At 48.2% G+C, this 24318-nt stretch overlaps 7 protein-coding genes across 7 annotated transcripts; 2 read left to right on the top strand and 5 right to left on the bottom strand.

Annotated features, from left to right (window-relative positions):
- Positions 1-1252: 1252 nt before the first annotated feature.
- ASPWEDRAFT_168393 (uncharacterized protein) lies at positions 1253-1789 on the bottom strand (the record flags this gene model as incomplete). The annotated part of the gene is made up of 2 exons (XM_040830294.1): positions 1253-1621; positions 1697-1789. The coding sequence occupies 2 exons, from the start codon at positions 1787-1789 to the stop codon at positions 1253-1255; spliced, it is 462 nt and encodes a 153-aa protein (XP_040692163.1).
- A 544-nt stretch (positions 1790-2333) lies between these two features.
- his3 (imidazoleglycerol-phosphate dehydratase HIS3) lies at positions 2334-3142 on the top strand (the record flags this gene model as incomplete). The annotated part of the gene is made up of 2 exons (XM_040832612.1): positions 2334-2652; positions 2727-3142. The coding sequence occupies 2 exons, from the start codon at positions 2334-2336 to the stop codon at positions 3140-3142; spliced, it is 735 nt and encodes a 244-aa protein (XP_040692162.1).
- On the bottom strand, positions 3120-4400 carry ASPWEDRAFT_325629 (uncharacterized protein). Its single transcript, XM_040833687.1, has 3 exons — positions 3692-4400; positions 3273-3584; positions 3120-3213 (listed from the first exon to the last, which is right to left on the bottom strand). The coding sequence occupies exons 1-2, from the start codon at positions 4014-4016 to the stop codon at positions 3274-3276; spliced, it is 636 nt and encodes a 211-aa protein (XP_040692161.1). The 5' UTR covers positions 4017-4400; the 3' UTR covers positions 3120-3213; position 3273.
- A 900-nt stretch (positions 4401-5300) lies between these two features.
- ASPWEDRAFT_48705 (glycosyltransferase family 32 protein) lies at positions 5301-6543 on the bottom strand (the record flags this gene model as incomplete). The annotated part of the gene is made up of 4 exons (XM_040837149.1): positions 5301-5579; positions 5638-5997; positions 6051-6206; positions 6265-6543. 4 exons carry the CDS (start codon positions 6541-6543, stop codon positions 5301-5303), a joined length of 1074 nt encoding a protein of 357 aa, XP_040692160.1.
- A 4614-nt stretch (positions 6544-11157) lies between these two features.
- derA (putative ER-associated proteolytic system protein Der1) lies at positions 11158-11961 on the bottom strand (the record flags this gene model as incomplete). Its single annotated transcript, XM_040832611.1, has 2 exons — positions 11158-11718; positions 11773-11961. 2 exons carry the CDS (start codon positions 11959-11961, stop codon positions 11158-11160), a joined length of 750 nt encoding a protein of 249 aa, XP_040692159.1.
- A 1043-nt stretch (positions 11962-13004) lies between these two features.
- On the top strand, positions 13005-13349 carry ASPWEDRAFT_106372 (histone H3 family protein; the record flags this gene model as incomplete). The annotated part of the gene is made up of 1 exon (XM_040827801.1): positions 13005-13349. A coding segment is annotated over one exon (345 nt), but the record flags the coding sequence as incomplete, so codon positions are not given.
- Positions 13350-14071: 722 nt separating this feature from the next.
- ASPWEDRAFT_48702 (uncharacterized protein) lies at positions 14072-23203 on the bottom strand (the record flags this gene model as incomplete). The annotated part of the gene is made up of 8 exons (XM_040837147.1): positions 14072-14913; positions 14985-15625; positions 15678-15793; positions 15852-15869; positions 15927-16037; positions 16098-17051; positions 21465-21468; positions 22053-23203. The coding sequence occupies 8 exons, from the start codon at positions 23201-23203 to the stop codon at positions 14072-14074; spliced, it is 3837 nt and encodes a 1278-aa protein (XP_040692157.1).
- Positions 23204-24318: the final 1115 nt, after the last annotated feature.

The following is a 24318-nucleotide window of genomic DNA, read 5'->3' as shown; positions in this document are numbered from 1 at the left end:
CAGCACACACTTATACACTATGGCGAACGAACGCCTCGTAGGAACTGTTAATAACAACAATAAATACAGCCTAAAATATCTATCTCCTAATAATCATAAATAATTCCTCTCCGCCGGCATATTTATCTCTGTTTCTGCTGGCTTCTGCATCGCCCTGTCTGGCCGCCTCACCCGTGCTTCTGTCTGTCAACAACTCCGTAGTAGTCTCCGTAGTCTCCGTTGTCCGTACGTACAGAAAAAATAATGCACAGATGGAATGATTTTGCATTCTATTTGTGGTCCTCCTCTCCCCTGTTTCACCACCAGATGGAGTAATCGAGGCGATCGGACAGTACTTGAAACAATCATCCACTAACGCGTTCGACTTGTTCGAGAAAACAAAACCAGGCCGATCTCCAGCCGCGTAACCCGGCCCTGGGAGGCTTGCTCCACTCGCCCCAGCTAGTACATGCATCGCCTTGAGGGTCTCAAGGGCAGCGTTATTTGTTAAAGCTGGCCACCACCACGAGCTATACGGCGGATGGTCATCGACTAGCTATGAGAGACGATAAAGATTCTCCCGCGGATCGACTTCCGTCCGTCCTATATCGTCCTCCGTTGCTCCCTGATCCCCCGAGTTTGGTGATGGAAGGGCTGACGAGCATGTGCCTTGGCGGTGCTGGGCCACCCCAGCCAGGATGAGTCGTGATGCCCCGTCGATAGTTGCCTTTTTATTCCTGATCCATCAGATGGAAACTCGGATAACATATCTACCTTCACAGTTAGTATCGAATATCCCTGTGAAGGGCTGTGATGAATGATGATAGCTACAAAAGAACAGACGTTGTCCTACCCCCCACAACTGCAGTAGGGGGACAGTCACGGAAAATATTATGTATCATGCTGCAACGTCAATGGCTTGATGCATTTGTCGATCGAAATCTCCTAGATCCAATCCCAATTGAAGGCGTGTCAAGATAATTGTCAATATTAATAATGATGAAAGCTCCTGAGTCGTGTTGAGACCGGATGCGGAATGTGTGGAGTGAAGACAGCTTCAATACGGACAGATCATCCATGCCCCCATAGGTATGCGTCAACCAGGCCCATATTTATGACTGATGATTGCCTCGTAGCTGTGCTCAGGTATACTCTCCAGAGCTAAACTGATTGCTTCAAGAGTTCAGTGCTTTCTTTCTTCCCCATTACGGCAAATCATCCTCATTCCCACGCCTGCAAATCGCAAATCAGCCCCCACAACCTACCCAGTAACCTACTCCGCCAATCGAGCACCCATTTCAGCTTGTTTCCGTTGTGCCCGCTTCGCCTTTCTCACAAAATTAATGTATTCGTTCACCCTGCTCTCGGCCCAGATACATCCACCGAGTGTCATGGCTGCGATTTGGAGGAAGACCTTGAATTGCGGGGTCAGAGGCCGGTAGATACGGGCGGTCGGCGATATCCACTCGGAGAACCCCTCAAGAGGTCGATAGAAGAAGCGCGATCGAAGGTATTCCTTGGACAAAAGAGAGGGGCGTGGGCGGGGCTGCGCTTGCGACGTCGCAGGCGGGGCGGGGGTAGAGAAGGTAAAAGGGTGAGGCATAATGAGTATCATGTGTGCTAAGATGGAGACTGAGCCGAACTAATAACAGTCAGTGATATGTCCAGATGAGATGTATTATGAGAAAAGAAAAGCCGATGTTTCGATCCAACGTACCCGAAAAGCTCCCGCGAGAAATCCTTTGACAGCTTCCGAAGTGATCTCATCTGGGGGCTCAATGTCTCCTTTTTGGCTAGTTGGCGACAACATGGCTGTAATGCTGCTTGCTGGCTTCCAGATATCCCTTCCGTCTCAATATACCCTCCTGTCTCCAGTTTCCGTAACGAGGTTTATTGCGATCAAGTCCGAAGCGGGAGTCGGCGGAAGAACTGATAGAAAGACAAAGGGCGGGCAATGAATCAAGGATATACTTGATCCACCTGGTATTAGATGTATAGCCTGGACCCGCCAGGAAAGCTCAATATTTCAACAATGAGGAGAATGAAGGAGACATGGAATCTTCATCCACGAAAGATGACGCACTTTTCCCGGATCAACCGTTCCTCCTCTCCGGTATCGCGGGCTTTGCTCCGATGGAAAAAGGCAGAGGGGATGAAAAACCGCAACACCAAATCACAAGAGACGCAATAGTGATTACTCCATCACGATTTTTTTTTTTTTTAATTTGGTTATTATATCAGGGGTAGCGATCATCCCTTTCCATTGGACTTCCGTTCAATCAATTGAACACACAGCACCAATATCAAGTTCACCACCCCAGTGCATCACGACCAAACCCCGCCAAACCGCCAAAATGCCCCTCCCTCCCCGAACAGTCTCCATTTCCCGAAACACCAACGAGACCAAGATCCAGGTTTCTTTGTCTCTCGACGGTGGTGTTCTTCCTCCGTTTGAGGCATCGCAGCATTTCCCTGCCCCCGAGGACCCCAATGAAGCAGAGGCTGCTAAACACGGCATTCTGCCCATCAAAGATGCCGGCCATGCGACGCAGTTCACTCCCACGCAGCAGATCACGATAAGCACAGGAATTGGTTTCTTGGATCACATGTTGCATGCTTTGGCGAAGCACTCGGGTTGGAGTTTGGCTATTAGAGCCAAGGGAGATCTGTTCAGTACGTTTTCTTGTTAATCTGTGTCTACGACATCCAGAGTACCTTTGGTTTTTACATGTACTGACGAAAATTAGTCGACGACCACCACACCACCGAAGATACCTTCCTCGCCCTTGGATCCGCTTTCACTGAAGCCCTGGGCGCCCGCCAGTCTCTCGCCCGCTTCGGTCGGGGTGATGCTCCTCTCGACGAGGCCCTCTCATGGGCCGTGATCGATCTTTCCAGTCGTCCCTGGGCCGTGATCAACATTGGTTTCCGCCGGGAGAAGATTGGCGACTTGAGCACAGAGATGATTACGCACGGATTGCAGAGTTTTGCCCAGAACGCCGGAGTGACTCTCCACGTGGGCTGCACTTACGGAGATAATGACCATCACCGCGCGGAGAGTGCCTTCAAGGCATTGGCAGTGGCCATCCGGGCCGCTTGCACCCGCCGGATTGCTGGAGAAATCGGAGCGGGCGATGTGGTCAGCACCAAGGGAGTGTTATAGATGAAGAATTGCTATTTATTTTTTTTAATTGATGCAAGAGACGAAGTTATGCAGATGAATCAAAATTTCGACTAATAAGCCGGTCAACCACTAAACTATGCACTCAATAATATCCAAACCAATCACGAACTCTAGTTAACTCCCAGCGCTTTCATGGCCCGCTGCCAGAACTGCTTGCGATCAGAAGTAACAGTCGTGCCCACACAGCCGGTAATATACTGCTCCCATCCAGCTTCAGTTCCAGCCTGCAACGAGGACCGCACACTCTTAGAACACTGCGTGGTGAGGAACCAAGCAGCAGACCCAAAGTCATAATCCTCATTACTGAGCAACAGCTCCAGCACCTGGTTGGGATCCGAAGAAACGCCACTCAGCTTACTGGAGAGACCGGAGAGGGAGGAGGCGTATTTGGTATTGAAGGCTGCTGATTGCATGTTTCGAGCTGGAACATGTTCATTAACACTATGATCACCAACTAGGATAAAAGGTGGGGGTTGGGGGTAAGATATGGTATAGGGCAGGGGATGAGGTGAGATATGTAAAACATACTTCCTTGGCCGGGATTTCCACCCTGGTTCTTGTTATACTTGAATTGGCCACTCTCGAGCGCCATCAAACTAATGAGAGCGGCTTGCTCAGCAGCATTGGTAACCTTGTAGGTCTTGAATGAGTTGTTAATGTGCTTGGCTGCCTGAGCAGCGGTAGCACATTGGCCCTGGGCGGGGGCGTTGGCGCAAGACGAAGATTGAGGAGCGATGGTGGTGATTTGTTTAGCGGTGATTTCGGTGCTTCGGGGGACGACAGTGGGAGCCGAAGATACCATGAAGGGGAGAGAGAGGGCAATGAGGGCGTTGGTCAAGAAGGTGGTCTTCATTTTTGCGGTTTGTTTTGGTGGTCGGGTTGGGGGTTGGTAAAGATGGGTATAAGACAAATTAGATGTAGATAAAAAAGGACCGTCAAGGCAATTGAATCAAGTGAACCAGCACCTAGAAAAGAAGAGAGATTGTTCTCAAGAAAAGGAATGATGAATGAGAGTGATGATTTCGACAATTCAGCCGGGCGATCTCGCATTCTTTATACTCCCTCACATAGCTGGGAGTGGACCTGGAATGGACACACAAAACACACCACCAACCCCTCAAAGAGGCAAAAAAGAAAAAAAAGCAAGATACGAGATCGATAGTGTCATTCTCACCGACGACTGACAAGGGAGCGACAAAGAAGACTGCAGTTCTCTCCTGAAAATCCCGCTCGTTTCGAGCATTGGGCAAAGGCTTGATTGAAGCTATCATCAGCGGGTTGGGCTGATCACTGCTGACGGGGAGCCACGCGGTACTGCCATTGGTGTTGCCCGCCCACGCTGAAACGCTCGTCGCGAAGCTTGGGCTTGTTGGTCACAACCGACGCTGCTTTTATTCTGCTGGCGACGCCGTTGATTGGCGATTTTAGTGCTGATCACAGTTCTCAGCGGCGAATTGCATTCTCAAACGCCTGAAACAAGCGATGGTTGTTGACGCTGACCTCGTCGCCCAGCGCCTGCAACAAAGACCGCTCGAGTCCGCCAATCGCTCGACGAGTGGCGTTGCTCACTCAACTGTCTCAAATGTCTCGAGGTCTCAGATAGAAAGAATATTACTACAGATTACTGACTCCTATCACTACAAACACAATTTGAAACCATATTATCATCATTGTTGCACATTGTATTATTTTCAGGTCTGCAAACCCAACTAGCCCCAGGCGTCTGTAGCTGCAAAGCAGGCGATAACCACCTGCCAGATCCGAATCGAAGTCTATGTGTTAAAAAGCAATATGACAAATAAAAAAGACACAGGGAAGAAGGGAAAAAAAAGAAACACAAGGGTTTAAATGCAAACATCAGAACAGAGCCAGATACCATGCGGGTGCGCCGTCTAGCAGATCACCTCGCGAGCAGATCCAAAAGTCATGTTACCAAAACATGTACAAGCAGCCGTTTGCTGTAGAACAACGGCTGGTCCAAAACTCCATACATGCGCGCCGTATTGAATCAAAGATAATAAAAGGAAAAAAAAAAAAAAAAAAGAAAGCTCAATCGAATGCTGAATGCAGAGCTCATGCGAAGGGCCGTATCGACACAGAATTTATAACAAACAAATGACAAAAAAGCAGACGGGCTTTAATCACGTCGACTATAAAGTTCGTATGAGGTTTCTGAGACTCCAACTTCTTCGTCCTTCAGGCTAACCCGACGGAGAAGAGTGGGCACTGTGAGCCGACTCCGGCGCGATGGTGACGACAGGCGGGGCGAGCCGACAAAGTTGGGAAGTTTGGTGTACCGGTAGCGGTACTTGGAGCTCAGGAGCATCACTCGGCCATAAGCCCACCAAAGGGTACAGCCAACAACTCCGGCGAGGACAAATCCACACATGGTAAGGAACATCCAGTGTTGTCCCATCTAGTGATACAGTTAGCTTAATCAATTCAGTACGTGGGGTGAAACTGTAGGCTCTTACCCAGAATATTAATCTGGCATCTTTTCCGTGCCAGCTGTTTCCAACGTGGTGGGTGAAGAAACTCCACGAGTACTTGTTGTACTCATCCTGCATGAGAATGCGAACACGAGCTGCTTCGTTGGGCTTGTCCAGCATGTACTCCTTCCAGAGAACTGACAAGAACAATGGGCCGGTCGAGTACATGACTGTGATATAAGGGAGCAGCCAGTGGCGGTCGTAGGACTGCAAAAGTTCGATCACACGCAAGAAGAATGGGTGCTGAGGGACTGAGCCCATTGCGTCGTTGGAGATACCAGTTGGAGCGGTACGGCGCACCCACGCGGGGTATGCGAGAAGAGGGTCCAGGCGACGGTTGCAGCCCTGCCATAACAATTAGAACGGTGTTGTGTAAAAGGATTCCATCTGATACGTACATCATCGAGATCGATATAAGTTCCTCCATAATGCGCCAGGACGAAGTAACGAATGGAGTCAGCCCGCTGAATGGGGTATTTATAACCATCGAAAGTGTCAAGGAACCAAGGATACTCCTTGGAGATGAAGTCGCGGGATTTTTCGTTTGTCCACAGCTATAAGCATGCGTTAGTGTGACTGTTCGTATCAAAAACTGGAGACAGGGGCACATACAATGTATTCGTAGTCAGGGTGCAAGTCGATGCAGCTCTGCTGAGCATCCAACCACACCTCCGGGATAGTCTCATTCTTGTAGGTCTGGTGAATGATCTTAGGGATCACCTGCGGTCGTTGCTCGATCAAACTGGAGTTGGGCGAAGGAAGCTCCGCGCGGTGGATAGCGTCGGCCGAGGCATCTTCCACCAGGAGTGTTAAGAGTGTGAAGACGCTGCGAACCAGGAAGGATAGGAGGACAAGGTTGACGACGAGGAAGATTAAGACGCCCCGCCTCATTGTGAACGGTGTATATCGAGGACGGTATAAAGGTACAATCTAGAAAACCAAAGCCAATTGAAGGAATCGCGGTCGTAACTTCGTGTCAACGGATGCGATGAGCCAGGGGAGGCCGTGGGAATCCGACAACCCCAAGGGTGGTGTGTGCTTTGAATCGGCCAGGAGGCTATTAAAACTGAGATACTCGGATCGAAAAGAAGAAGCGCTATCGACAGGATCCCAAAGTCATGAATATCAACAAAATAATAATTAGTGCCTCGGTAAGGAAGCGCAACACCAGGCAACAACTCGAAAAGAGGAATTGAAGATGGATGAAGGAATGAATAGTAGAAGAATTGGTCTTGCAGAAATTCCTCTTTTGTTTTTTTCTTCTTTTCTTTTTCTCTGCCTTTTTTTTTTTTCTTTTTCTTTCTGTCGCCCTCCTTTTTTAATTTTGGTTGAGTGCTAAATGGCCTAGGGGGAGAGGCTAGAGATAGCAGCGATCAGACCGGGAAAGGACTGGCGGGAGAAGGTTCGGACCACGAGAGGCACTAGGAGAGAATAGTAGATATTAAAAAAGGCGAAGGAGTCGCAGTCAGAGTAAGAGTAGGAATCAAATAAGAGTGAGAGCAAGAAAGGGGAGACAAAGAGAGGGCGGGGATTTGGGGGTGGCGTGGATAGTTTAGAGGCAATTAAGGATAATATTTTGAAAAAAACAATAGATTCGAAAAGCAAATAATAAGATGAAAAATAATAAATAAAAAAAGAGAGAGAGAGAGGGATTGGCAAAAAAGGAGCGTCGAGGGATTTTTTAAACAAGGCTTGGAAAAGGAAAGTGAGAGACAAAACAGCAGGCACAGAGAAGGACAGACTGAGTGGTGGAAGGAGGAGAAGCGAGACGAAAGAAAGAGGCTCAGATACACGACAGCGACGACAACGCCCAGCTAGCCGTGGCTCAGTGGCATCACTAACAGCAGTAGTGGCGGCAACACAGCACCATCACCCACAGCAGCAGGGGGAAAAAAGAAAAAAGGGAAAAAAGGTCCAAGGAGGGCGGTTCGGATTGGGGGGCGGAAGTGGGTCCTGAATAACTATCGGCTGGAAGGGGGAACGGTTTAGGTTGGAGCCAAGGCTAAGCCTCCGCCACTAAAGCCACTAATGGCTTAGTGGGTAATGATCCTAATAATGTATCCACGAATAATATTAATCGAGGCGGATCCAGGCCCCCACCAGGGAAGGGTGCCTTTGCAAGGGGAGCCACTGTTTAGTCTTTGACGCTTTGCCGCAGGGGGTCTGGTCGGGAGGCTTAGCCACTTTGCCAGGTGGTTCTGAGCCACTCCTCGAGCGCCGTTAATAAGCCTACCGCTTGTGTTTTTTTAGGGGGGGGTTGATAGGCAGGATAGGCAGAGGATGGACATGGTAGACCGTGGACTAGCTGTACTAATTCGTACCAACTCTCGTCCAGAGTGCAGCAGAATGACGCGGTTTAGATGTAGAACCAAAGAATCTGACCAGATGAGACATGGATTGCTGGATACCACAACCTTGAGTGTGGGATAGTTATTTTGTTGCCTGTGCAATTTGCCATCTGACAAGAATAGTACTTTGCACGCAGTACGTCTACAGTGATATCCATAGATGGATCTTTTTTCGATCCATTCAACTGGGCTAGAGGGTAATCTGGGCAGTAAATATTGTTGGGACGCCTAGTCCGAGGCACTTGGTTTCATCCTCATCATTGTTCGTAATCGTATTGTGAAACCCCCCTGTATTGATTACCCCGATCCCTGTTCCCGCCACACAAATCATGCTTAAATTACAGTATTGCATACAATCGATTATTCGATTGAAGATGATTTAGCCGTCAATCTCTCGCAAGAAAGAATGAAAGAAGTAAAAATCTAATACCAAGAACACCGCATCCATGGAAAGAATATGGAGTCAAAGTTCGCCTCGCTTTGTTTGGGTCAACTCCACAGCAACAGAGTTCACTACGTGTTTTCTTGCCCGTTTGGTGCCTCTAACTCATGGCCTCAGGCTTTAAAGATTCTGTTTTAGGCAACTGACTGGAGGGTTAAGGTTGACAGGTACAGCGATAATTATTTCCGTGGACCCTCTGATAACACATGCGCGGTTTGCGTCACAATGGAGTCCGCCCCGTCTTTGTCTTTCAAACACTTTTTTCCACGTTTCAAGTGGCCAAGAGAGAATATCATCTTGGTATTCTTGGGGCTTTCGACACCTCCAGCGGCCAAGGATGTGATGCAGCTGCTTACAGACGGTCGGTCGGTCCTGCGGACTGCGGAGTCTCCGTAGGACTTGGTGCAGTCCACCGTCCGTACTCGTACCTCGTACCTCGTACTACGAGACAATATCTTAATAGTGGGATTCTGTTCGTTTAATCACTAAACTACCTCTTTTTCTCATTGTCGAACCCTGACCAGTGGACTATGGACATGAGCCTGGTGTTTGGATCAGATATTAGATCTAATGATTTGTGGGGATGGCAGTCTCCTCACTCCCCCATATCACAGCTCACAGCCTGAGCATCCATGTTGAATATGACGAAAGATAGAATCAAATCCCTCCTCGATATGTCATCCTGCATCTATTTCACTATCCGCCTTAAACTTCTCACTCTGGCTCAACAGTCAGCACCCAATAGCCAATCCTCCCTGTGCTTTGATACTCCAACATGTTCTTTTTGAATTCCCCGGCCGAAATCTTCAACGGAGGAAGAAAGCGCCCCCCACATGGCTCCCCACTCTGCTGGTAGCGCATTTACGCCAGCCAATCATAAAATGCACCTAGTCCCACCACTTCCTTTAGCGGCTTCTCGTCCCACGGTCGCCAGCTTGTCCCAGATCCCCGTTCGCCAGTGAGCGTTATTCCTGCCTGTCAGACGCGTGGACGGCTTTTCTTTGTTAAACTGGGATTGTTGGTGCCTTCAGACGAGGCTGAGGCTTTGTCGAGTTGGTGGCTAACTATGTACTGTGATTTCGCAATCACCATCAAACAAGTGCAAGGCTTCAGCCTTTCAGTCTTACTGATCAGACTTCAGATTGATCATCTGTGATAAGCCTCCCAGCCTGATTGATTGACCGCAAAGACGCACCTCGCACCTCGCAACAACAACAACCCCAGCCATCCAACCCCACTCCAACCACTCCAACCCGCCGGTCGGCAAGATATCCAAGGCAGATTGGCCCTCCTACGTCAGAAGCCATACATTTTCACGCCAAACATAGCCGACATACGCACATACTCCATGCAACACCTGCAGATGAGCCCACGAGGGAAAAAGCACGGATAGATAGGAACTTACGAGAGGCAGTTATAATTATAGCATTTCAAGGTAACTGGTTTGCTGCTTTGCTTGCATGGCCAAAAACACCCCGCCCCAATGTGCAATGACTTCATGATATACCCAGGGATTGTCGTTGCTGACTTGGCCTACGCATTTAATATAATCACAAGATAATAAAAATAATCATAATAAAAGATGAGGTATTATCATGATATCCTCGCCCGATGATATATGCCAATGCCACCATCCACCTATCAATAAATATTACAAAATACAAAATACAAAAATGCAAATCATAAAACTGACAATCCACTTTCAAATCCTTCCATTCAGTACTATGTAGTCTGGAATATTCCTCAGTCACACATGTCAGTTTATCCTGAAACGACTCCAACCACCAGCTCCTAGTAATGCCGAGCTGTTGATCAGAGCGGTCAGCAAAAGTGTGGGTGGCTGTGCGGGGCGTGAATCTGGAGGTGATAGAGGGGTGGGAATTGATTACATACACTGCAATCCATGTAAATTATAAATGCCCATCAATCCTTTGACTGATGATCAATACTATTCCGAGTTAAAAGACAGCCTTGTAAATGGAGCCTTCTTTGTTTCTATGTCTGTAGTATGTACTATGTACGATGTAGGTTGTTGACATAAGGTGGGACAGGGATATGATTCCGTAATCTACTCTCATGTTTCATCGTATTTGCTAAATATAGATGATGCAAGGACCGTTAACTGCTTATATGCCTTCCCATCCATCTCTTGGCCGAGTCCATAAGGCTGTGAAGATACATCTCGATGATCATGGGTGTTGCTCTGCAGTCTCACCCTTCCTACCGGCTTTCTGCATCCTACCCAACAAGAATGTTTGTTCCAGATGAAAGTCCCAAATGATGCAGTATACCGAGGTCATCGGATCGAAACAAATTGCCCCCAACAGATCTGCTGACGCCCCGTAACAAAGCTAGTACGCAGTTCATATGTTCGTCCTGGTCTTAATCATCCTTTGTTGATAAGACCTCGCTTTAGGAAAGACCCTAATTTCAGCACGGTAGTATGTCGGTCTGCCTCACATGATACAAGTGAGATACAAGGGATAGCAACGCCTCGCCGGAGGCGTCAGACTGCCAAGACGCAGAGAGGGTTGAGGCCAAAATAAACCCAGCGTCGAACTTCCTGGAACTTATTTCATTTCTTCGGCCCAGGTTTGTATACTGCTATACATTCAAGCACCCGCCATGTCACCATTCACTCAGCCGTAATGGTTCCCACGCCGGGTGCAATTCCAACACCAGAGGTGATCGGGCACTGTGGCGCACTCAAGACACTCATCGAACTTCAGGCGCCACCGCCGCAGCAAAGTCGCCATTGATGTTTGTTGTATCCGTACCTCGTCCATCACCGGCACCGGCCCTAGAGTCAAATAAACGCCTCCACCACAGCGGCGGGTCCAAGGGGCGATGGCCACCATGGAGAGACGGATAGACGTCATTGAAGAAGTACCACACATGACCGACAACAACACCGCAAATCTCATCCTTGGGCACAATCCCATGGACAACAAGGCTAAATGCCATCAACACCCAGGGGAGATAAGGGGCGGTGAAAACCAGCATGCCAAGGAAGCTGAGGCGCGTTTCAGGGTTGCGACGACTCCAAATGTAAACCAGACTGGACGACAGCGCAGTACCTAAAAATGGCAGCGACAGAAACGGCGAAATGATCAAAAGAGAGGTCATCGCGTAGAATAGCAGCCATGAAAAGTGGGCTGGGGATCGACCGGACGATTCCTCGAGGAGGCGCGAGTAGCGCTGCAGGAAAAAGACATGGAACAACAAATCTAGATTGAGTGGTCCGAAGTATAGAAAAGTTGTCACAAGTCGCCAGTACTATTCGATTGTCAGCTTTGATCGATGGCCACTGCGAAAGACTGCAAGACGCACCTGTGACTTGACATAGACAGCACGAAAGCTGTAGAACAGCTGGAACGGCGTCAAAACATGGCACTGAACCAAGACTGACGTAGCCACAGTAGCAGCAGTCCACCATCGAGTCACGGGAGGCATTTCATAGAACCATTGCTCGAGGGGAAGTTGGCCTGCTTGCCCACCATTACCCCAAATGGCGGCCATTGCGTCGGAGTTTAGAGGAGCGGGCCGTGAAACGATAGCAAACGAGTATATATGCGGGGAGAAGCTGTTCAAATGGATGAAACTGATTTAACTATTGCCAATCGAGACTACCGAGGCATAATACACTATCAAAGAAAAGAAAGCAGAAGCAGACTCTTCTATTGTTGGAGAAGAGATGGAGAGTAAGTTAAGGTGGCCTTTCGCATCACTGCCGCAACGATGTCATCCGCCCGTATCATCACGTGTGCGGTAGCCGCGCGCTTCGGCGGAGAATCGCGCCACGCGCCACGCGTCAAACTTGAGAAAACAGCTGGGGGAAGCGCAAAACAGACTAAACAAAGGCCGGCCGAAGAGACGAGAGAGAGAGCCATTGCAGGTCCCCAGCCACCTCAATTCCCCTCAACTTCTCTTTCTGGCATAAGACAGAGCTGTTTCGATATAGAACATATCCTGCCAGACAGATATCGAGGGGTGGACAGCTGATATCATCCCGGTGTGGTCCGTATTGCAATCAAAACAAAGCTCGAGTGCTCCCCCTCCTTCATCCAAGGTTTCACATCCGACCAAAAGCACCAATTCGAGGTGCTTTCTCCTTGCGCAAATCATTTTTTTTTTTTCTTTTTTGGAGTAATCTGTCATAGGGGAAATTGTGTCTAAATTAAAAAAGAAATACCCCTCATTCGATTAAACGAGTCGTCAATCCATCCATCGTTAAGCGCGCGAATCAGACATCATGCCACCAAAGACCGGTCGAGGCAATAAGATTATCGCTGCTCCCAGAGCAAAGGCTGCAAAGGAAGAGGCGGAGGCAGGTCCATCAAGAGCAAGCCCTGCGACCGCGTCGCCAGCAACCCGAGGCCGACGCAAGTCCGCTGGTGCAAGCAGAGGAGGAAAGAAACCCGCTGGAGTATCGAAACCCAAAGCAAAACCATCAAAACAAACAGATGTCCAGCGTATGTTGCCCGTACTACCACCTTCCGTCCTTTTCTCCTTGGCGATCATCGCGCACATGGAATCGATCATGTCGCTAATATAACACAGCCGGAGACCCTACCCCTCAAGGTCGTCGTCATCGATACAAGCCAGGAACCGTTGCCCTGAAAGAGATCCGTAAATACCAGCGCTCCTATGATCTGCTGATCCAGAAGCTTCCCTTTGCGCGACTCGTGCGTGAGGTTGCGTTGGAGCTTCTCCCCGCCGACGTGGGAGCAGAGCTGCGATGGCAGTCACATGCGATCCAGGCCCTGCAGGAAGCTGCAGAGGCTTTCCTTGTCCATCTCTTCGAGGATACAAACCTGTGCGCTCTACACGCTAAGCGTGTTACCATCATGCAGAAGGATATTCAGCTTGCCCGAAGAATCCGCGGTGCCTGGGGTGGATTGGGTTAATCTGAATACAACAATTCCTGGTCCTCTTTTTTTTTTTTTTTTTTTTGGCTCGTTAAATCTCATTTTATCACTTCTTCCACTACATATCCAACCACGGAGCGATTAAAGCTACCTATATCTGGCTGGGTTTTCGGTTGCAGGCGTATGGGCAAGTGTGGAGTCATTCGGAGCGGTTTTTGTCATGTTTCTTTGATTTTACCCCTTTTCTTGCTCTTTGATTTCTTTTCTTGTGCTATGCTCACAACCTTCGGCGACTTGATATGTCGCGTGTATATTACATGTATGGTGACCTACTCATATTTTCAAGATGTATGATTCGTGACTGCGTTGTTATGGAAAAATAATGCAATTGGAATTGATATCTTTGAAGTCGCCTTTGGAGCCAAAAAAGCAACGTCTAATAATAAAAGTCATTTGCAACACAACTGGTAGTCTGGTGCCCAGTTATGAGGGAAGCTTTTCTAAGCTGAAACTCTACAAAGCATCATGAACGCCAGGATCCCGTGAGAAAACAACATGAAGAACACGCAGAAGCTAAGAAAACCATGGCATGCATATTCCCCATCCCCATGAAAGGAAAAAAAAAAAGATATCTCTCAAAAGCGCCAGTCATCCATACACCGCAAAAGTCATCGTAATTGCCCATAATATGGTATCATAGAATTTGGAGTCCCCGAATTAGCGGGAACGAAAGAAGAAAAAATGAAAAGGAAACGATCAGTTTAAGCAGGCCTTTTCAACGCAGGTGGTAATCCGACCATCACCCGGTGTCCCTCGTCGCGAACTCCCCCTGCTTCCTCGTCTTTTCCCTGTCTCTCTAGAGTTTCTGCCAGCATTTCATCGGTGACGCTGACCCAAAGACGGTCGTTGGCCTTCTTGGCCATTGCACGGCCGGCTCTTGCACTTTTTTCAGCCTGTTCCCCGACCACACCACGGAAATATTTCCAGCTCATAAAGGTCAAAGTCATGCAGGTGATTTGGCTATTGCTAATGGCCGTGGCAGATTGAAGGGCTTGTTGGAGGAATTGTTTCGTTTGAATGGTCGATTCGGTCTGTACAGTGGCGCTTGCAAGGTAATATGCTGCCTGTATATACTTGTTGGGGGTCCCCTTGCAAAACGACTCAACGATTGACAAGATATTGGGAAGTTGAGAATGCGAAGGGTGTTGGGGATCGCGGAGGATGAGGACGGTGTTGAGAGCTGCCAGTATAGCAATATCACGACACGGATCATTTCGTGTTGTCTTACTGACAGATGGGGATAGTAGAAGAAGTGGGGATTGGAAAGCCGCAAGAGCAGTTTTTAGATCTCCTGTGGCTTGCGCAATGGTTCCAGCAGCGTATTCCATGAGACATTGAATAGGCTCGGAAATACCATCGCCAAGTTCCTGGGATATTTGGCGAACTTCATGTAGGGTCTGAGTAGCCAGGTCCCAGTCGGTGCGAGCGCAGGCGAGAAAGACCTGTTGAAGTAGTAGATTGCAATATAGGCTTCTTCGCCACTCCACACGCTTATTTGCATTTACCATCGACTCCGTAATTTCTTGGGGCGCCTTGAAGCTTCCTAAAGAGAATTATGGTTAGAAGGGCCCTAAAAAACATAAATCAATCTGGTAGTCTCACCCTTAATCATGCGCAGCCCCTCTTGGAGAAACTTCTCGGCTTTCCTCCCATCATAGGAGTTCTTGGCACTGAGGGTGATAGAGCTGAGGAAATAGCACAGTGCATATAGATCGTGCTGGGGCAGCCAGTTAAAGCTCAAAAGCAGAGTTCCACTCTGGACCTGGAGGATATCTCCCGTATCTATGGATGAAGGCCCAGCGGATTTACCATTAAGCGGGATGGAAAATGATCCATCAGGACGCCAGTTTGGATCGTTCAGTTTTTCATCCATTAGATCCTGCATGACCTTCAGTTTTTGAGATGATTGGTTCATGTCATACTCGAGAAGGCTGCAGCAAATGTCGACCATCTGCACCAATGTGATCAACTGAGGAATATGACGGAGTTCATCGTTCAGTTGATGGCTCCGCGCGACTGCCACTGCACGCTGAGCCTGTTCAATGGAATCGAAGCTTGTTCCCTGCTGTAGATATCCAAGTGCCTCAATCACAGCCGACATGGCAGAAACGCCCTTGTCACCGTTGCGATTTGCCATGTGAGCGATCTTGTGAAGATGCTGCAATGCTGATACGGAGTCCTGATTGCCGGGCGACGACAATGAAAGTGTCACCCTTAGGAACCGGAATGCATACTCCCAGGCAGAATGACGGTACCTACGCAAGTTAGAGCCGTATGCCTTTTGGGGTGTATTAAGCGACCACGTACGCTTCTACATCTTGAATCATCCCATCGACAGCTTTCAGGGAGGCTTTGGGATTTGTTTTGTGTAGCATTCGTGCCAGGAGATGTTGCATACTATACTTGAGGTCTAGCATGCGGTTCTGTGAGATGGTGAGCATTCGAACCTACGAAATGCAAGAGATCATATAGAGAACTTACCCGTTCACACAAGTCAATCTATTAGAAGCCAGCATTGTCAGCACATAACCCGAATCGACATGCACGAACACATACCCCTTTACTCAATGCCGTCTCCGCCTCGAGGTCATTGTCCGTCTCCTCAAACAAGATGCGCGCATATCGTAAGCGAACAAGCGCCTCTACACGAGGCTGTAATCTCCAATTCTAGACCAAAGTCAGTTCGGACGACACTCAATAGACCCCACTAACAAAATATCCACTGACCTTCAATACAGCCTCCAGGCAGCCAAGACCAGTCGCCACCAGTTTATGATACTCCTCTATTTCAATCTCCTGCCGAAGCAACGCAGTCATTGTCCCCTTGCTATGTGCAGCATCAAGATACTCGTCTGCCAACGATAGCAGTAACACCTGGTAATCTATAGGAGGCTTCGTAGGTTTCTGCGGCGACTGCTGGTTAGTTTTCCGTTGCGTCTGCTTCTTGGGAGCCTGCCGCTGTATTTTCTGCTGCAATTCCGGGGATGGAGCTGGTATCAAAACTTGAGGAAGAGGTCGCGGTGAAGGAGCTGGGGGAGCCTTGGCTTGAACTGGCGCTGGTGCTGGTGCTGGTGCCGGTGCCGGTGCCGGTGCCAAAGTCGGAGTGGGGGTCGGAGCATTTGGTGTTATTTTGCTGTGTTGTTTGTTCGTCTGGTTAGGTGTCTGGCTAGGACTCGGGGCAGTATAATATGGTGACTGTGTCGCGGCAGGTATAGTTGGGAGCACGGGAGATTGGGTGTTGGGTGCAATGGGGACGGCAGGTGGCGCGCTGTATTTCGGGGAAACCTGAGTGAATCGAGATGGAGGCGCAGGAGGAAGAGGCGACTGATGGAACAGCTCAGATGGATTCACAAACTGCTGTTGCGGCTGTTGTTGCGGCGGCGGAGGCTGCTGCTGTGGAGGGGGTGGTGGTCGCGTTTGCTGCGGTGGTGGTTGAGGTTGAGGTTGAGGAGGGTTATATGTCTGCGGATAAGAAGGGTAGGTGGGAATCATGACCTGGGGGTACATGATCGGTTTGCCATATTGGTATGGCGATTGGTTGGGGTTGACATTGTTGTAAAGCAACTGCTGCGGCTGGACGTGTTGCTGCTGTTGCTGAGGTGGAGTTTGTTGGAGATACGGCGGAGGAAACTGACCGTTATGAGACGGTGGGTAGTTCATCGCCCCAGGAGACAGATGATACTCATGGGATCTCGCAGCGCTTTAATGATGAACAAGAGAAGGATGATGCTTTTCTTTCTGTCTGTTTGGCTGGCTGACTTTCTTGGATCTTGAAGTTGCGGCGTTTTCGTTCCGCTTCGGTTCGGAGAAACTCGAAGGCGGTGGCCGAGGAAGGCCAACTGGACAGTCTTTAGAACACTTGATATGGTCAGTATTGCTGGGTGTTATGGCTTCATCTGCTGAATATGCTCGAGGATTGTGGTAGATGAAAGTGTTCCAGAGTATGTGGTTTCTAGGACATCAGCAACTCGTCGGTGCACATCTATATATTCGATAGAGCAGGGATCATGATCATCTCAGCATAATAGAGTCGCAATTGATAATCCAGTCCAAGTAAACCATAATAAGAGTCAAATATGCCTGAACATCCCTACCTAGGATATCTTCAAATCCACGATGAAACGCAGCAGTTTCGACGATCGTTGGCATATTGTCGTGTGATGACGTGCCCTTACCCACTCCTCATCCATCTGAGATCCCGTCCTCAGAGACGAAAACTACAGTTGAAAGAATTGCTGATAGCATGTGTAGCTGAGATTGTTCTTCATAGGGAGTAATATAACAATAATGACTGCAATCGGTATCGTCCTGCAACCAGATGGCTCCTAAGCGATTAGAGAATTGTTGAATATCAGCAGTTAAATCCCCTTGTGTTCAAAAATTACAGCTATTACACTAGAATACAGATAATTCTGGATATTCCGGGATAAATTCGGCCGGTTGTCACTTGACCAAGAGACTTCAGGGCCCTGAGGTTGATCGTCGCGACAGCTTTCGCTCTTGGGAAGATGCTTGAATTACGTGACAATACATTCTGGAGAGTATGAATAAAGCAGTTATACTCATCAGAGAATCTAGACTTTCTATCGTCTTAATTTGTCCTTTATTGAAGACTCAAGTATAAAAGCGACAGGAAAATGCTTTGTAATCATACGTATCCACTTTAGATCTAATCTTATCTATATTTCTCCACCTTCCCTTTTCGGACATAATTGCTACATCCCGTCCACGATCTCTACTCGTATCGATATAATTCAAGTTTTAAAAACAGTAAAATCTATGTATCCAATTCCTCCATCCTGTCTATCGCTCGTTGAGCCGCTATCTTTCCATCCTCGCTCACTTGCTCCTTGATCTCGCCGAAACGCCGTTTCCAGAATTGCCAACGCCCAGTGTTAAGCGTATCCTCTCTCTGGTATAGAGATCCTGCTCCTACTTTCTCGAAATATGATCTTACTCCCCTGTCTTGGTTGATTTGTTTCAATAAAACATCACCACTATGGATGATCCATTCAGCGGCCGCGATGACATCGCAGTCAAGCTTGGGGCCTTCTGAGGGTATTTCCAGGGCGGGGAACAGTCCCCAGACAGCAAATATCGTCCAGCTCACTGCGGGATGGCGTAGGAGACGAGCAGCAAAGGAGTTGAGATTTATCCATTCAGTCGCTTTTTCTTTGCTTGGATTGAGGTTTGGGGATGTGGGTGCTTGGATATATTAGCTGTCTGAAAAGAGTCTACTAGATAGGGTCAAACTTACAATTCCAGGCTTCTCTCATGCACGGTCCTAGAATAGGCAGATCTGTCCAGATACGCACGTCACTCTGCTACAGTTAGCATTTCATGATCTCCACACAAAGTAGCCATGCAGATGGTGATCCTACCTCCCAGATATCCACCGTAGTCGAAGGCAATTCACTGAGCGCATAAACCACAGCAACCAAACGATCCTGCGACGGATGATCGTACGGAATCTGTTTGGCCAGAGTAATAAAATAGCTCCAGATCCCCCACATGAAACTCTCTGGGCTTTCCATTTCTTTACGAGTGCCCAGCTCGTTTCGTTTCATGGGAGTTAGTTGGTCGATTCTCTGTGCTACAATGGCTGGTGTGGTGGTGCTGGATGGCCGGAGGTATTCATTGAGAATCTCAAAGACCTTTTGCTCCCCGATCCAGGGATCGGTGTCTTTCAGACCTTTGAGGTGGAGGGACAGAGATGCCATTGTTGATGGTCAATATTGTGTTGTAGACGATAGATACTCAGTCAATTGACTTGAATGAATCCCAATAATGACACGGTGTTTCTGGGGCTTCACGTTGCATTGCTTTATATTGGCGGGGTATTCGATAGACCTAAAGAGACTAGCGTTATCAACACATGTCTATTTCAGGAACAGTTTAGCTTCTGTCATCCAATAATCGTTGTTTATTTAGCCACCTGCTGCGTCCGAATCAGGTAGAACTTTCCTAAAAAGGTTGAGTGTCCTACATAGTAGGCTATCAGGTGGTTATTACGCAGAACTACAGTGTATAAAGTAAGATAGCCAAATTTATACAAGATCGCATATTCGAGATGATGCAACTAAAGATAGACAATGTTCATTAAAGCTGGGCTGAATCTAAGACTCCAAAGGCCAGCTACTCCAACCGAGTCGCCAATCCAGATTATCAGATAGAGGCCAAGCCCTCTGCATGATTTTCCGATTCACACTATCGTAGGAAGAACCCCATTTCTCAAACATCTTTGCGTCAAACTGTCTCTCTTTCTCATCACGCTCTTCTCTTTTTCGTCTGCCGACTTCGACAATATCAATATAGTCATGGCTATACCACTCGCCTCGGGTCACGATATAGTGCCGTGCCATGTGGAGCGATCTGTCGCGTGATGGAATGACAGATCCGATAGAACCGGCCATGTATGGGTCGATCCTCAGTGATACAAGGCCGTCTTTTTGTATCTGACAGGAGGTGATGGTATTCCATATTGACCGGGCCAGTTTCTCGTCCACTGCGCCGTTGATGAATACGTCGCGGATGTGGACATTGTATAAATCCACTCCATTAATTCTGCTGCTTATCTCTTTGTCGAACTCGTCCAACGGCCCATCCATCTCGTCTACCCTGGGTAGATTGTAAAATGGCATAGAGCAGTCAAGTTTTAGAGAAACCTTCCTTAATGACGGGAATTTGCCTATTGCTCTGTAGCAACCCGTTTCATTGCGATCACTTTTGGTCCGTTTAAGGTATAGATCAAGCTCTTCAACTCGGGGACAGTAACTCGCAATGTGGGATATTTCTGCACCGGTGATTGGCACTCCGGCGCCAATTCCCATTAATACCGAATGCTGGTGGAGATAGAGCTCCTGTAGAGATGGGCCGTGTTTTTCTAGGATATGCTGTATCAAAGTCATATTCATCATACCGCGGAGTCGCAAAGTCTTTAGGGGTGGAAGGCTGTCGAAAAACATTTTAGTTGCAACCTGGTAGTTCTCATCCCTGCATGACACCTGCAGGTCAATGGCTAGTTTCTCCAGGGATAGAAACTCCATGTTACTGGCCAAGATCAAGTCACTTGGTTTTCTGGGAGCACCCATGCATAAGGACCGGATCTTGGAGAAGTCCGTTGAACGACTCCATTGATTGAGCTGTTTCTCTGACATGGCCATTGGAGACGATAATGCGAGACACGTGAGGTTTCCTCTGCGAATTTCTTCCGGGGCTGGAGGGGGAATGAACCCCTTCCATGGTGCAGGCTTGATGCCAAATCGACCGCCACGAAACCCACCAACAGGTGTCCTGGCTATACACCGCTGCAGTCGAATCTGCTTGAGATTTGGCGCGATTTTGGCCGTTTCCCATGTAGCCTCTTCATTGTAATCCTCGATAGAATCAGAATCTCGGCGAACGTGTGGAACTGTAAGGCTATGTAGACAAGGCGAACGGATCAATTCAAGTTCGTACGGGTCTGTTTCTGGACTATTGAGACTAAGAAAGCGAAATCGGTCCAGGTTGAGTCTGCAAGACGGATGAAATTGATGCAGTGCTTCGAGTAGACAAGGCGGAAATCGATTGACACAGGAATAATTCAACTCTACCAGATATTGAAGCTTTTCAATCAGAGACACAAGGGGTGACCATGCAGACGACTTTTCGTCAGTCTCTGCGTCCTCTAAATCTTGACGGTCGGAGGTGAAGGTGGAATTAAAACAGGGTTCCAGCTCTGCTGCGCTGCAGATATTGCTGTATCTTTTCTGTTTGTCTTCTGCGTCGCGGATCGCGCGCTTTTTGCGTTCGCGAATCTGCTGTTCATCTTCAGGACTAATGGCTTGACGGAACAGTTTTCCTGTAATGTTTAATTGTCGTGTATAAGTAAGATATTGCTGTCGAAGAGGATGATCGATCAGTTCAGTGACTGTCTGCTTTAGATCCTCTCGGCTGGAAATCCGCAGCGTCAATTTGCGATGGAAAAATGGTGCTGCAGCATGATAACACTTGATGTTGACCAGCAAGAGGGCTTTTAAGCTTGGAGGTGAAGTATCCCAAATCTAGACATTGTCAGATCATCAAATGAGTCTTGATGATGTATAAACGACTCACATAGCTGCAGATGGAATGCAGGACTGGGGATGGAAGCCTATCCATGATGTTGGTTGTTGACAAGAAAAAAACACGAGCCCTGGATTAGTTTCGTCTATATTTGGCCCCAACGAGGCTGTGAAGAGGTTCGGGTGTTTCTCCACCAATCTGGGCCAATCATTCTATAGTCTATGAGGAATTTCTCTCCTTCCTCGGTTTAGCAGCAAATCAATTGGATAGTATCCTCGTTTTTTCTGCTTGGCTTAGTGTGAATTTGGACGATGTAAGATTCAGTGGTATATATTAGGCAGGTAGATATATTTGACGTATTACTCTTGGTGTCTATTGAATGTATTGATATTATCAAGGCTTGGGTCGAGAATTATGGAAAACGAGGCTAAAACCGGTCACTATAAAAAATCAGTTTGGAATACTTGGAAGATCAAGGTCTCATATACCTAACATTGGCTGCAAGGGTATATACATGGCGGGCAAATATATTCACCCAAAACAAGTTCCGAAACAATAGACGCCTTCAGAAAACTCCAATCGTCATTCTGTTAAACTCCGTCACGTTCATAGCATTAGATCATGTGGATAGAGGAATACAACTGGTTCAGTGACTGATCATTCATACCGGGATTAATGATATCCATGCCAATGGTGGGTGGTCCAGTGGGAGGAGGGTGCTCGCGGACCGTCCATGGACATAGCTCACTGCAGTTATCCACGTTCACTGATGGCTCAGCGGGGTGGATCCTCTGTGCCGCCCATTCAGAATCCGGGTGGGATGATGAGCCACCCAGACCTCGTAGGGTATGGAAGAAGTAGGTCGCCCGGTCCGAGTCCTTTGAATGGCTGGGCTGTTTTCGCGGGCATACTAGTGTTGCATTGCAGGTATTGCAGATGGATATTCGTTGGCATGACTGACAGAAACTGTCGTATAGTCGGCAGATGGTGGTTTGACAGACGCTGGCGAGCCACAAATCCACAGAGCGATGTGCGCATCCAAACCGAGGTGTCATGTGTTCTTCTTTCCCCAGCTGGCCTGCTTCGATGGTGAGTTGATACTCTGTCCGGATGATGAGCTTGTCCTCGTCATCGAGTTCGGGGTAAAGCTCGATCTTCAAGTCTGTATTCCCGTACTTCTCGAAACAGGAATGCCAGCAGAAGCGCTCCCGCACAGTGCTTCCAAACTGCGAAGCCAGCGCTGAGATGGTCTTCTTGCGAATCTTGAGGAGATCCACGAGGTCCATCTTGTCGCGGTAGGTCAGCTTCTTGCACGGACACAAGTCGACGATGCCTGCAGATTCGCCCAAAGAGCAGGCTCGACTGTCAGAACCTCGTTTCAATTCCCGAGAGGGGAATGCGCTTCGTGGGTGGAGTTTGAGACATTTCGAGCACGCTTGCCATCGGCTGTCTTCAAGCATGCCGACGAACTGCCAGCGAGAGGTGACAAAATTGTGTCCATTTCGATAGTGGTGGAAGAGCGGTGCGAAGTCTCGACTAAAATGGAGTGATTTCGAATCCAGGATCGACCCACATATAACGAACAGGCTTTTGCAGGTCAACGCCAGACATGCCTCTGGCAACACGGACAGATGGGAGATGATCTCCAGCAGCAGTTCTGTTGGCAGCTCGAGGAGGTAGCAACGGCTGTCACCACTCCCCGGCTTCTCTATAATCTGGCTCTTTAACCAGCGATTCATTTTCGTCATGTTCTTCAACTTTGATCCGGCACGGCGAACGTTATATATCATGTTGTTCGGGGACTTTCCTTGTTGATAATAATAAAACACACCGGGTAACGGCGAATTTTCAACTCTATAGTCTCTTGTTGGTTCTTTGTTTCCGGCTTGTTGAGGCCTTTAAGTGCTGAATACTTGGTAGAAATATGAAACAGTTCATTGAAGGAAGAGGAACCAGCTGGGTGCACGCTGGCCCGGGGCCTCCATGGTGAACAGAGAGTAATAAAGGAAAGCAAAAACCATCAAGTGACGAAAAGACCTCCGTAAAGGAGGGGCGAGAAGGAGGACCTTTTGACCTTGAAGTAAACCAAGCAGGAGACTATCAAGTCGCACGCAAACGGAGCACGCGGCCGGGTCACGGCGTAGTAAATGCTATCAGTATTACATAGGCCACTCCAGCCGTGGTTTCTTTGTCTGACCTTGAAATGTATTGGATTTCCTTCCCAGCCATTCGAGAAGAAGAGTAAATAAGCTCCATCCCTTCAGAGGGGGACATTTTTAGAAACTAGATTCCAGATCTAGAACAGACGAGACTTCTTCAATGATGTTGACATGGCCGGTTTCTACCTCTTCTGGCCGCATGCGGAAATCCAGCGGGCGCATCGAGCGTTGCAATCACCAGAACATGAATGATGCGCTCATTGGATGTTCCCAGCTGGATTCCTTCTGCGGTGCTTGCAGCCTGACAGGATCCACCTCTGACCTAATGCAGCTATCCTGATTAATTTGTCAACTGACAGTCTCAGATTCAAGATTGACGTCTTGCAGCGTTCCCATGACGGAGGAGCATGTGCTTTTATCACATGATCGTAGCCATTGTGGCTAAGCTGCTGAGTCAGTATCTGCTGTGGCTGGTGAGGCGATAAGATAAGACGATAAGACCAGTTACACAGTACGACCGCCAGGTGTAAAAAATGGAATCACTTTCTGGTGACAAATATTGTCTGGCCAGTTATCGTCGATAATCAGTCTAATTGACTGCTTCTATTGGATAAGTCAGATTAGTAAGCATGGCGACCATTTGGGTTCTTCTGGCTGCCTGGACTGTGCTACTTGGTCCAGGCTATCAAATGGCCACATCTGGCAATCATGCCGAGGCAGATTCTACGCTGTGGAACTTGCGAAGG

Source organism: Aspergillus wentii (assembly GCF_001890725.1).
Source record: "Aspergillus wentii DTO 134E9 unplaced genomic scaffold ASPWEscaffold_2, whole genome shotgun sequence".
Taxonomy (NCBI): Eukaryota; Fungi; Ascomycota; class Eurotiomycetes; order Eurotiales; family Aspergillaceae; genus Aspergillus; species Aspergillus wentii.
This window is presented reverse-complemented; position numbering and strand designations above follow the sequence as displayed.

Excerpts from the sequence above, each read along its gene's own strand:
- ASPWEDRAFT_325629 (XM_040833687.1), bottom strand. The coding sequence starts at position 4,016 with ATGAAGACCACCTTCTTGACCAACGCCCTCATTGCCCTCTCTCTCCCC. Across the intron at positions 3,585-3,691 it reads TGGAAATCCCGGCCAAGGAA|CTCGAAACATGCAATCAGCA; the intron begins GTATGTTTTACA and ends AACATGTTCCAG.